The 13,809-nt window shown below is 34.3% G+C and overlaps 1 protein-coding gene across 3 annotated transcripts in view; it reads right to left on the bottom strand.

The window, feature by feature from the left end:
* jus (EB domain-containing julius seizure protein) overlaps window positions 1–13,809 on the bottom strand; it is a 46,289-nt gene that overhangs the window by 15,708 nt on the left and 16,772 nt on the right. For all 3 annotated transcript variants that reach the window (XM_089700053.1, XM_089700056.1, XM_089700054.1), the window contains exons 2-3: window positions 4,826–4,963; window positions 1,949–2,101 (exon numbers count right to left, since the gene is read on the bottom strand). In XM_089700053.1, the coding sequence (XP_089556179.1) occupies window positions 1,949–2,101; window positions 4,826–4,931 (259 nt within the window). In that variant the 5' untranslated portion in view covers window positions 4,932–4,963. The remainder of the gene's footprint in view (window positions 1–1,948; window positions 2,102–4,825; window positions 4,964–13,809) is intronic.

Raw genomic sequence — 13,809 nt, 5'->3', positions numbered from 1 at the left:
ATTTATTTGGGGTTCGACTACAACTGTATAGCCAAATGTACAATTGCTCACCTGAGGTTTCCTTGCTTTTTTTACCTTTTTCTCTATAAATATTATATGTACTAAATGCGACTGGCCGTACAAGAATGCAAGGGAAAGGAAAATGTAAATTGACAATTACTAAATAAACATTCTTAGTTTCTGTTTATTTTTGTTTGATATTGGACAAAAATAACGAAACGATCATTTCATATAATATTATCCCTGCTGCATTAAAAGTACTAAAACTGTCGAAAACAAGAACTATTTTAAATATATGCGTTGTTTTCGTAGACTGCATTGCAGTGTTTACGATAGTCGGAACTAATTGTGCCATATCTTATTAAAATTGTTTCTTGACATGTTTCTTTACATTACTAAATTACTGAACATATTAATTATTTAAAAATGATAAATTGAAATTTTTCTAGGTTTGAACCAGTTTACACTGGGTTAAAATAACATACGGGCTGTTAGAACGAAATTGAATTAAAAATCGTATAGCTATTCAAAAAGGTTCAACAATTCGCATAAAGGATTATAATAAACATATTCTAACTGTAAACTATCCTAATGGATTTGAGACAGAAAGTTCCTCATGCGGCTCCATTTATCCAATTTGGACCCGAAATCTGATATATTTGACAACCCTCTACACAACTCAAACAACGTTGGGATACCTACTTCGATCAAAAGCCTGAACAAAAACGTTTAGTCCAACATTGATTTTGACTCTTAGTTGTGTTCTTAGTGTGTTTACTTTGTCAGATATCAACGAGCATACAATTATATATTTTATATTAGTTCTATACAATAATTTTAGCCCATAATTATTATAGCCCATAAAAAGTAAAAATTGCAAGTTTATAAGTTTTTGTTCTTCGTTACTATAAAACAAATTTGAAAACTTTTTTAATATTCCTGCTGTTCCAGTTTTTTAACATTTTGAGACGTTGAGGGCAGTTTATCTTATGTTTATTATTATTTTTCCCTTAAAATCTGGAAGCCAACAATTTTAATTAGAGTGAAAGTAAAAACCTGCGGCGTTTTACCCCCTTCACAGGTCAGTGAACTAATGTAACAACTAACAAGCTATGTTAGTCTCTAAGGAGATGTTGGAAAAAGATATACTGAGCTAGCACATGACCAAGATAATATAGGCACATCATTAATTACAGTTGTGTATTTAATATGACATTTTTCTATGACGACTTGGTGAAATCAGTTACTAATTTCATTGCACATCCATTTTTTTTTCAATGTTATTTATATTCATCATATTATTGTGTTCATATTATATTTCATGTATTGTCCTTTATTTAGCCCAAAAGACTGACCCAATTTTCCGGAAGAAAAACAGCTTAATGTATAGTTTTCTAAATGAACATTTTTTATACGAAGTTATTATAATTGAAACGCGATTATGAGCTTAATAAATTGTAATTTGATGGCACACGTACACCCTACAGCTACAGAATAAAGCTACATGATAGAAAAACAAACAAAAATAGAAATAAAGAAAACGTCAACCATCCTCCTCCATATTAGGATCGGAAATATAATTTGACACAGGGTAGGGTAAATAAATAATGGCTTGCCCAAATAATTGTAACGCCATTATCCAAACAGTATCTAAAAATAGGAACACATGGAAGTTATTTCCTCAAGGAAGAAATAACAATGAAGCAGAAAAAAGAAACAAACAAAGCAGATAGAAGAATCAAACGAAAAATAAAGGATGAAATAAGGACGATGGAATAAGAAAGAACGAATAAGAAGACTAAATTCGCTTACGTTTGAATTACGCACAATTATCCACATGGTTAATAACTGGCACATCAGGGGGAACATAATATGAAAAATTCATAAATAAGAAGAAAAAAAGAAGGCAGAAAGAAGAAGCAATAAAAAGAACGTTAAATTTACTTACGTTTGCCACACTTATCAACATGGTTAGTAACTGGCACATCAGGATGACACCGGCAGATCTTATGCACCTCGTCGCACACGGAGTCCGGGTACCCACACTCCATCACCGTGGAACAGGTGTCCCCATACATCATCTTACCCCGCTTCGAAGGATCTGAAAAGTTTTAGAAATTATATTAAACACTGTCTGACGTTTTTTCTGCGTGTAACTAGCGCCAATTGCTTTTTCTGTAGACAAAATTGGAAATGTTTTTGCTAATACAAACGATTCAGAATAACAAATATAAATCACGTTTAAAGTTTTGTTTAAATCTGTTAACTGTTTTTATTTAATGCATTATAACTATAATGGGAATGATTTCATGTAGGTACTAGAAAAGCAAAAGTACTAAATCATAAAACAAACAAGTACCTACATACGTGGAAGCAAAAACAAATTGAAGTACACAAAGTGAAGATATATTTTATAAGAAATTGCTACCACATTAAAATCACAACGGAGAGTTGTCTGTCGCTTAAAATAATTTTATTTTAATGCATGTAAACAACTGAGTCATTAAAATGTATGCAGCAGATCGCATTAATTCATTAAAATGAACATGCAAGCATTCGGGTTCAATTAACGAGAAAACGTATCCGAGAATTTTATTAAAATATTTCTGCACTGTTTTGTTTCATGTTTCTGCAATGTTTTTAAAACTTTTAAACACTATATTTCATATAAATTTATGTCAAAATACGAGTGATAAAAACATTTATAAGACTTATTTCTTGGTGAAATTTTATAAAGAAATTACGTAATTTAATATCAAATGTATTTGAAAAGACGAGTGATAAAGACGTCTTTCTCGGTGAGCCACATTGCAAAAGTTTCTAAAGAAATTGCTAAAATTGGCTTTGTCAGGGATTGCTCGGACTAACCGCACCTTTATAGAGAAACCCAATAAATTTAAGCCCGAGAATACCGTAATGTCCACAGACCAGAAAATAACAAACTGTTGTTTTTCATTTTGGCCCGTCGACCTACGCTGGCTTTGCCAAATTTTAATTGAACCTATCTGTAACTGTGAAAAAATTGACCGACTACCGAATGCAATTACATTTAAAACAGAAAGCTAAAATAATCCCAAAAACATTAAAAGATTATTTTTTTACATAAAGGTACACGTATTAAAAATAATACAAAGTCTCTAACATATTATTATGTTTGCAAATATTACGATGGTGAAAAATTGGAACATGTGCTGAAAATAAAAAAAAGGTTTAAAGACATTTATTCCCATTAAGACAATAAGTCACTTACATGAGAAACTTAATTTTAAACATAGGTATGTATAAAAAATAACATTCGTTAGTTAAATATTTAGAGTAGGTTATAATTACATTAGTTAAGTTAGGTTAGGTACCTACTCATTCATTGCATTCAAAGTTTGAGCGTGTGGTCTTCCAGGATGTGTTTCGATAATTGTTTTTTGAATATAATGAATGAGTTTACACTTTTCAATTTGCTTGGCAATCCGTTGTAGAAACGTGCTCCCTCGTATGTTGCCAACACGAATAACAATATTAAAGCGAAGAAGAACCAAATGTCACAAGGCAATAAGCGCTTATCTGAAACATTCAGGCTATGTGCCAAGACGCTTACTTAAAGATTGTAGAGCGCAATTATCATAATATGTCCAAATATGTACTATAGAGATCTACATTTGGAACAATCTGCTTTCAAGGAGGTTCAGATAATTTTGAACGAAATCGATAGTAAAGTTATTTAGGCAACAACAAGCTATTAATAATAGTGTGTACAGTGTAGGCTGAATTATTTGTTATATAAATCAGTTATTTGTTTAGCCTTCACATATTATTTACCTATATAATAATATGTTACGTGTAAAGAAATCGCTTTTTGAACGAATAATTTAACCACAATTTGTCATGGTCACAGTCAAAGATCTAGATATAAATTGTTATCTACACAAAAAAATTGGTTGTCTGTAAAGTCGGTGTAATTGACGATAGTTGAACATGACAACGGCCGATTGTGCTTCTTTGTCGCTCGTTCCGCGCTCTCGCTTGCACTTCAAGCCTTACATGGAACGCCTCAGAGCGAGGTAACGCCGCATGAGTCATGTTTTTTTGTGCGTGCAGCCGGCTATCGAATTATAAGACGTTGTCACGTCAAAAACTTAAAGTTCCTTATTATTTTAAGGGCCGATTTTTCAATGCTTGGATAAAACTTATCAGTCCAATAAAGTATTACACGATAATATTAAAATGTCACGTAAACTGTCAAATACGGGCAATTAGAATACGTTTTTAAAATGGTAGCTTTATACATTATTCGACGAATAAGTTTTATCCAAGCATTGAAAAATCGGCCCTTATTCAATTTAATCATTAGCGGCGAAGCAACGAGCACATTAAGTTGACTATGAAGCACCCCACGACCGAGCGAGTGAAGCGAACATGCCGCGTCACCGGTCGACTAGTGACAGAATCAACTTGTTGTATCTTCATCTAAAAGACATGTCATGGAGGAGCTCGGGTGGTTTCAGTTTTAGCTGGTTTCCCCCACCTCCCTCTCTCACGAAAAATAGGCGCTTGACGTCGAATTGCGGAGAAATGCCCGTATATTATTTATTTTTATTTTAAGACTAGCGGTCCGCCCCGGCTTCGCCCGTGGTACATATTTACGTTTCCTCTACATAAAAACCATCCTCGTACTTCAAGGAATATAATAAAAAAAGAATTATCGAAATCGGTTCAGCCGTTCTCGAGTTATGCGCTTACCAACACATTTTGCGATTCATTTTTATATATAAGAAGACATGACTACTTCGAGTACCCGTACATTTCATTATGGAAAGTAAAACATAGTTACCGAAGGTAGCGGTAGTGGTAACATCTTGCTCCGCCAGTGAGGGCGCGAGTGCCAGCAGCGCCGTGAGCGCGGCGAGCGTCGCCCGCCGACAGCGCTCGGCCCGCATGCCGCCCGCTGCGCCCCCGTCACATGCCAACCCTGTACATAGGAATAAAATTACGTAAAATTTGTATTTACCAAACAGTCTGCCTCGGTTTCACTTTCACTTCATACATAATATTATAATAATATAGGTAGTCTATATCATTCAGGTACATTATCAATGGTTAATTATTTTTGAAATCGTTTCCATATTTCCTGAGATGAGCACGTTCAAACAGAGAAACAAACTCTAGCTTTATATTATTAGTGTAGGAGTATAAATTTAATAAAATAAAAAAATAAATAAAAAATAAAATTGTTTTATTTCAGGAAATGTCCCTTCCCATATGCAAGTTACAAATTACAATCAAAATAAAATACAAAAAAATTAAAGACAATTAGAGCATCATTTATAGTTTTTTCCCGGCTTTATAGGTTTATCCCTAGCATAATATGATGAGTGAACTTTGCACCAGTACAGAAGTAAAGGATTGTCATAAAAGTTAGAGACAGCCACCAGAATACTATTACTGGAGCGTCTCATTCTCTCCCAAAAATTTGCAATACGAGATCTCATTATGGCCATGAAATCCGGGACCCTCGTCTCCAAAAACATGCCAGATGCACTACAGAACCTGGGCAGTTTCATAAAGAGTCTGTATGCGTTATTATACTGCACTCTCAATGAAGAAATCGCTTTATTTGTGAAGTTACACCACAATTGACACGTATACATGCACATGGAATATGTTTTAAATAACAATTTTTTAACGTCAGTAGTGCACCTGGCAAATCTTCGCGCCAGCATGTTGCTCCGGACTGCAAGGGCCCTGCGCTCTCTTTCAATGTCTGAATCGTCTTTTAGATCCCCCGTCAAAATGTGACCCAAATATTTAAATTGTTCCACGATTTTAACAGGAGAACCATTCAAAAATAACCCAGGTATTCTCTCCGGTCCCTGTCCATATCTAAATACCATCAATTCGGTCTTTAAAGCGTTATACTTCAAGCCGTGAGAATTAGCATAATTCTCACAAATTGAGAGTAATTTTCTCAGACCCTTAATTGAAGGGCTCAGCAGAACCATGTCGTCGGCATAACTTAAATTGTTTACGCACACGTCGCCAAGATGACATCCAACCCTGGTTCCCCTGAGCTCGCCAATCAATCCATCTATATAAAGATTGAACAGGTCCGGAGAGGTTAGCCCTCCTTGACGTACTCCACATTCTAACCTATACCCGCTAGACATGGAGTCGCCCCATCTGACATAATTTGTTTGATTTCCGTACCAGAATCTCAACAGACGCGCTACACTGTAAGAAACTCCTGTTGCTTCCAGTTTATCCCAAAGAATACCATAATTTACCAGATCAAAAGCTTTACTAAGATCTAAAAAGCAAGCATACACCGATGTTTTGTGTTGCTTGTAGTAATTTATGGTACTCTTTAGGCTAAAAATAGCTGCGTCCGTTGATAGTCCAGGACGAAAACCAAACTGTGCTTCATTAATATTTAATGATCTCTGTATTTCAGGATGAATAAGACGCTCCAGCACTTTACTTAATATAGTTCCTAAAGATATAGGCCTATAGTTAGACGAATCGCCTAGATTACCGCTTTTATTTTTAGCAATAGGCACAACTATTGTTCTTATCAAATTTTTGGGCAAATAAGAATATTTTATGCACTTGTTGTATAGGTTGCACAAATGTTCGACCAACTTCTCACTTCCCCAAATTATATGCTCAATGCTGAGACCATCATAGCCGGGTGATTTTCCCCTTTGTATGCTTTTTATGGCTTTTTTAACATCTTTATGAGTAAATTTTATGCATGATTCCTTATATATAGTTACTGGCTCGTTGTGATTGACGGTCTCAACACCGGGCACACTCTTTACAGGGAGAGGCTTAGTTTTGAATTTATTAGCAAATATCTCTGCAATCTGATCTGACATTTGCACATCATCTACAGAAACCGATCTACTCTCTCTACCATTAAGCTTTTTTGTAGTTTGCCAAAATTTTACGAAGTTTTTGTTTTTACTGCATGTAGCTAATATATTCATCTTAATACGATCTTCATTTTTCTGACACCACTGAATTTTTTTTTTAAATATTATACGGCTCTTTCTCATATTATCATATAAAGGTCCATATATAGGTTTGCCCGATTCCATCCACTCCTTAAAGCAATATCTAGCTACCTGGTGGCTCTCTCTAACATGGAAATTCCAGCCTACTACATGTTTCCTATTTTTCGTTTTGTTTACTACGCTTCCACTAAAAATAGCAGCTTTTTGTAAAATATTCACAATATGATCGTATAATCTATTAATATATCAATGATGCTCATCAAGATGTTTACATTGGTGCATACTACTACATTTACAAATAAAAATATCACAGAAACTGTCCAATTTATCACAGCAATACTTTTGAAAACTCCTAATCTGTTCCTCCGTTCTTACACCCCACTTAATTCTATTAAAGCTATTCAGTCTATTCACATTACTGTCAGAGATGATTGTTGGTATAATCTCGTCAGATATTCGACATGTAATACTTAATGGATAGTGATCCGACCACCCAACGTCGTAGTGAATATTTACCTTCGCTATTGTTTGCCATGCGGCTTTTGTCGTCAAACAATGGTCCAACCATCTCTGACAGCCATGTGCTTCGCTAATATATGTAAAATGACTAGAATCTATGCCGAGTATATTTAAATCTGCACATTCCCACAACATATCCTTACAAAATTTAATTAACTCCTGGCCAAACTCGGCGGAAGGATGGGCATTAAAGTCTCCCATAATATAAACACATTGAGTGTCCGACTCGTCAATAATAGCACTTATTTCGGCCAAGCAATCAATGAACTCCGTCATGTTGTCCTTATTATCAACTGGCATATTATATACATTAATTAATAACATTAACTTACTCCCTATTAGTATTCGAACAGCCGCAAGACGATTATTAGCACACTGAATAGGAGTTACAAAAGGGAATTTATTTTTATTCCACAAATATGGCCAACCCACCATAGGGCCTGCCCCTCAATATTCCCGTGGACGTGTCCACGGACGACTTGGCCACGCCACTGTACTCACTATTTATTTCATTTATATAATTCAAATCATGTGGCAAAAGCCATGTCTCCTGTAAAATGAGTATATCGGTATACTTAATTAAATCACGAATATAATTAATCGATCGTTTAACTGATTTACAGTTATAAGAAGTTATACAATAAGTAAATGATTTATCGTCCATTATTAATATTTTTAGAACTACTTGTATTGTTCCTTGGCACAAAATCGCGAAAACGTCTAAATTTAATTCCCTTAGGCCAAAAATCGGCACTAAGCAGGCGGTCTAATTTACTTTTATTAATTACTATTTTAAAAGAAACAAATTGTGTTTCCTGTTTTTGGGGCAATAATTCAACATTTAAACACTCCTCGCCCATGTCATTTATATATTCCATTATGTCACGAGCTGTAGTTGTTTTACTAGCTCGTGACACATAGACAGCAGAGGTTAATTCCGCAACGCGCAACTTACTAGATAACTCTGCGGTACCATTACGATTATAAAACTTATTTTTATTACGCTTTTTACTTGAAACTATCGTAAAACCATCATTCGATTTTGTTACCTCACTATAAGACGGCTTTGCAGTTTGACTAAGATGTGGATACACATTTAATGACATAACATTGTTTTCGTTACATTCAAAGCGTCGCATTTGATTTAATTCTTTTACATTGTTGTTATCGCTTGCTACAAGATATTGAATGGGCGCAAGTTCCACAGGCGGGAGGGGGATCGTTGTAGCGGCGGTCTGCATGCGTGGAGAAGAGAGCGCGGGCGCAGCTGTTGACACCGGTGCGAGAGGAGGCGCCTGCTTCGGCCGCGATACGGGAGTGACGGAGATCGCTAATGCATTCGCGGTCGCTTCTTTGTTTTGCACATTGCGTTCGATGACTAATGATTGAGACGTTTGATGAATTTCTTGTAAACAAGAAATCATACGTTTAACTTCCACAATATCTTGTCTCAAATATTCAATATCTGCGTTCTGTTTAGATGATTCTTTCAAACAAGTAGTTTTGGCCTTCATATTGGCTACGTCATTTTTTAATAAAGTCATTTCTTTTAAGAAAGTCGTCACATCAATATGGTCGAACGTCACAGGTGGGAGTTTATTTAAGTTTTTTGCAACAAAACATGGCAAGGACTCAGGTTCGGTCTCCTTAATTAGTTTGATAATTTCTTGCAAACTTTTTTGTTCCGAGCCTTCCTTTCGCCTCATTAATTTCTTCGACGGTGTAAGCAACTTATAAACGATTGTTCTTGCAGCTTCGATTTCCTCATATCCATATGCACTGGTACAAATTTGAATAATTGCGGTCTCCGGAAGGGTGTCTACTTTATTAGATATAAAGGACAATAGTTCATTTATTACTACGCAGCATTGACTACATTGTATATCACTGTTAGGCACTGTGGAATTGTTTTTACCGCGAGCGGTCTCGGGCGTAGGCGAACGCAGCATAGGCATCGCATCGCACGCGCATACGACGCCTCGACTAAAACTAAAAGTAATAAGTTAATCAACAAATGGGTAGCTAAGCGCGAACCTTGAGAGCGCTTCGACTAATTCACAGAATTAAATTTGGCGAATTAAGTCCATCTTTATCACAATAATTTTTCTTTATGTAGTCTTTGTGGTACGAAAGGTTCTTAGAAAATATACGTAAATATAATTGGGTAGAAAAGTAAATTTAAGAAAAATAAATGATAATAATTATATTTTCGCGTGTTGAACAGTTCCCGCGACACACCATGACACCAAAGTATTTTCATAAATTTCACTATAAATAAATAAAATAAATTTCAATATAAAACATATATTATTAAAATTATATTGTAATGATAATTATTAGTATGGATGTTTTAAATATCATATTCATCCCGGATGTGGGATTGTCCCGCATGCAGAATATTGTTGTTGCTGTTATCGCCTCGAAAAGCAAGCACTTTTGCTAGGTATATATCTATATTATTTCTATTAATACAATGCATGAAATGGGCACTTGTAGATAATACGAGTGTGGAATATTCCCACTTGCGTTATGAAATCCGTACAAATTCAAAACCAAACTCTACAATATTGCAGGTACACCCTTCCTACTAGATAATATAGTAAATGCGTGAAAAAAGGTATAATATTATAATAATGAAATGATAATTATTTTTACTATTGTATGCAAAACACAGTATAAAATATTGATTACGAAAAAAAATTATTACAGTTTTATTTCAAAGACTGTAAAGAGTAAAAATATGAGAATATAATGAATAGATTCGTAGATAATAAGTTACTTAACATTTACTGTTGTAGTCGGCGAGCTTCGTCAATGCTAATAGAGATCTTGAAAATAATGTAAATTATTAACTAAGTTTTTTCAAATATTCTCGTAATTTTTAGAATGCTACGAGCTTAAAAAGTATGAAACATTTTTCCAATGCTTTATTACGTTGTTAAAATGTAATATTCTACAATTCACAAATAATACATATATATTGTACATAGCACTGTATATATTTTAACATAATAGGCATGTTATCATAACGTAATATTAAAAATAATATTAACCTATACAAATATTTTTATTTATTGGCTGTGTAGAGTGTATTCTAGATAAAGTTTTTCGTTTTTCGTTTTTCTTTATTTATTACAAGTTATGCTCATACAATCAATCTAATACATCAATCTTTTGTAACGTAGAAATTACTAAAGTACCTATACTGATTCATTTTCATTTCATTTGATGGCCTTGTAGTTAAAGCAGACAGTACATTTATAGTAATAAAACTAATACTAGATAGTTTGTTAATGTCCAAATCCAGAGGCATCTCTTTACAAACTTTGTTTCAAATATTATTAAACTCTTTCCATCTATTCTGCTTGTTAATTTTTCACAATCAAAACTTCTTAACAAAAAAAAGTGTCTTTGCCGAGCAGACACATGACAGAAGTGAAACTTCTTTGGCAAGCTTCAAAGATAATAAAATCGTCGCCTTACTTTACTTACTCCATGACGTGACGAAGTTGCTATAACACGACCCTGAAATTTTACTCTCATCGCGCCTAGAGAAGTTTCTCTACAAAAATTTTGAAAAATCGAAGTTATTGTATTTCGGCAGAAAACCGTAGAGTTACTGAAAGAACTGTGTTATAAACCTTTTACCCTCTAATAAATCAAACAAAATAAATCAGAAATCTTGGTCAACAAAACTTAAACTTTTCTTGGTACGCTGCAGACGTCTGAAGTTAAACAAATTCTAATCTTGAAATAAATTTTGCTCTTTCTAATAAATTTTTTCAATAATAAAAGAATAATTTCATCAGTCGGCGCTTAGAATGTGACTGTATATTATTTTTTCTATTAAATAAGAGAAGTAATATTTTATAGCAAGGTTGGAAAGGGCTAAGTTTATGAAGCAACCGCAAATTAAGTCACGTGGCATCCTTCGAGAACCTTCCAACTATTTGCAATATTCGATAGAAACTTTAAATTGTAATTCAAGAAGGTCCTCGTCATTCTATTATGATCTTGATTAATGATATTAATATTAACTACTAATTATTTAATATTAACTACTAACTTACTAATTATAATGAAGGAAAAAGTAATAAATATCCCTTAATTATATAATTATGCCCAGTAATATTATTACAGCTATTATTATAATTTACCAAACCTTGAATATCGTTAAAGAAATGTAGATGTAAGCCCGCAATTAGAAACCCTACTGCATTAGTTTATTTGTGTACGAAATAATTAGGTAGCTAAAAATGTTTGGGTAATTTACCTCGTCACCGGCGAAAAGCAGAAAAATACCTGTCAAAAGCCGTAATCATGTTACGAATACGGCAACTAAGTGTTTTTTAATATCATTATTTTCTGCTGATTTACAAAAAAACTCAGTAAATTGCCTCATCAATCATGCTGCTAAGAAGACCTTAGGGCCAATACAAACTACGCAAACACGGAAACATTTGAATGCGTTCATAATCGAAACGGGCTACACTATTAAAATTTCACCAACCGCTGTTTGAATCATGCATTGTTTAGTGCAGGCTTTAATTAGCGGCGAACCAAGCTAGTTGAAAATTATTATACCCCAAATTATTATTAAAATTAATGGCGTGCGTGAGTCACGCTCTTAAAATCCCAGCAGTTTAATCATTGCGTATTGTAGTTATAACAATACCGCTTATTTAAAACGCAGAACATATTTGGAAAGTTTAAAATCCAAACAAAGAATGTGGTTGAAATTAAAATCTTGAAACTCAGTAATTACTGTATGGGCGATGTATTGTGGATGAAATAAAGGCCTTGAAAGACGCTGAATAGCAAGGAAGGAGATAACTATTTTGTGAATCGTTTAAAATGCTCTATATACATTTTAAAATCACAATGTAGTGCATAATATAATGCAATTGCACACCTTTTAAAAGATCAATAGCAAAGAGTATTACGAGACTTCAGTTGTAATATTATTAAGCTATTGCATAGCTTCTATCGCGGGCCTTGAGCGCGGGGACCGAATCGAGAAATTCCGTAACGAAAAAACCTCACGCTCCCCACTCCGACGGACACGGAGGTGTGGCTTGTAGGCATGCTATGCAATAGCTTTACCGCGGCAGTCCCCGAACCAGGGTGAACCTTCAGTTCACCCCCGCGTCCGCGTTAAAATGTAGAAGCCCTTCTGGCTAACATTGAGAGACACCACACAAAAAAAAAAAGGCAGTCCCCGAGTGCCACACGTCTTTTTTTTTATAAATCTTTCAAATTTTGTAAGAAGTTGTTTCAGCGGGAGTTTTTTGTTGTTTCAAAATAAAACAATCTTTATTATGTTAAAACAAAGTTTTAATTCAGTGAATTTAATACTTAATGAATGATAACTATTTTTAAATTAAAAAGCAATTACAACTTTTTGCATAACTTTCTTGAATAAAATTAACATAATTTGTTGACTAGTTTCTTATGATGACATCAACTTTAGTCAGCAACTATTATTATAGACTTACTAAAGTTATGATTCATACAGAAGTTCATGTTTAACTTAAAAGCATTTTATCGTTTCGATCATTAAGGGTTATGGAGTATTTTCAAGGATGTTTGGTAAAATAGGTGTAAAATCAGATAGTTGTATATCATCCACACGATATTTCAATTGTACGATGTATAATTAAAAACACATTACTGTTGAAATCACTACAAAATAAAACACTTTAATAACTCCTTTCTATTCTACTTTGGTTTATATTCAAGAACAACTTCAAGAGTTTACCGAACGCTGCATTCAGTGAGTTTACCCGGACTCTTCAGAGTAAATTACTTTCAGCGACATTTTTGCAAAACGTCAAAACAAAACCATATCTTATTGCATAGTCTCAAAGTTGCATTTAGTCTGTTCCAGTCACGCATGCGTGGTCAGGATACCGCAGTGCGCGGCGCCTTCCCGACTAGCTTAAGCGTGAGCTTCCACCATTAAAAACGTAAAGTTGTGACGTATGGACAAATGTTTGAGCAATGTTACAAACGTTTGATCCAGCTTTGCATTACAAAGGCCTGCATCGTACGTGTAATTGACCGGGTGACCTAATATCCATTTAGTTTTCACATAAAATGCACGCTCTCTATGGCTATACATACATTTTGTGAGCTCGTTTTCAAGATATCCACATTCATTGTTATTCTTGCTTCAATTCTTGTGCAACTTTGTTTGGCTTCTCTTTGGAAAACAAACTTGAAGTAGGTCTGTGCTCGTGGTAAAAGTATTAACATAATACTATTACTCATTCCCGGTCATTATAAG

This window comes from Colias philodice, chromosome 10 (assembly GCF_061535455.1).
Source record: "Colias philodice isolate Cphi_HAF_F1 chromosome 10, ilColPhil1 Martin Lab GWU primary, whole genome shotgun sequence".
In the NCBI taxonomy this organism is placed as follows: domain Eukaryota; kingdom Metazoa; phylum Arthropoda; class Insecta; order Lepidoptera; family Pieridae; genus Colias; species Colias philodice.
This window is presented reverse-complemented; position numbering and strand designations above follow the sequence as displayed.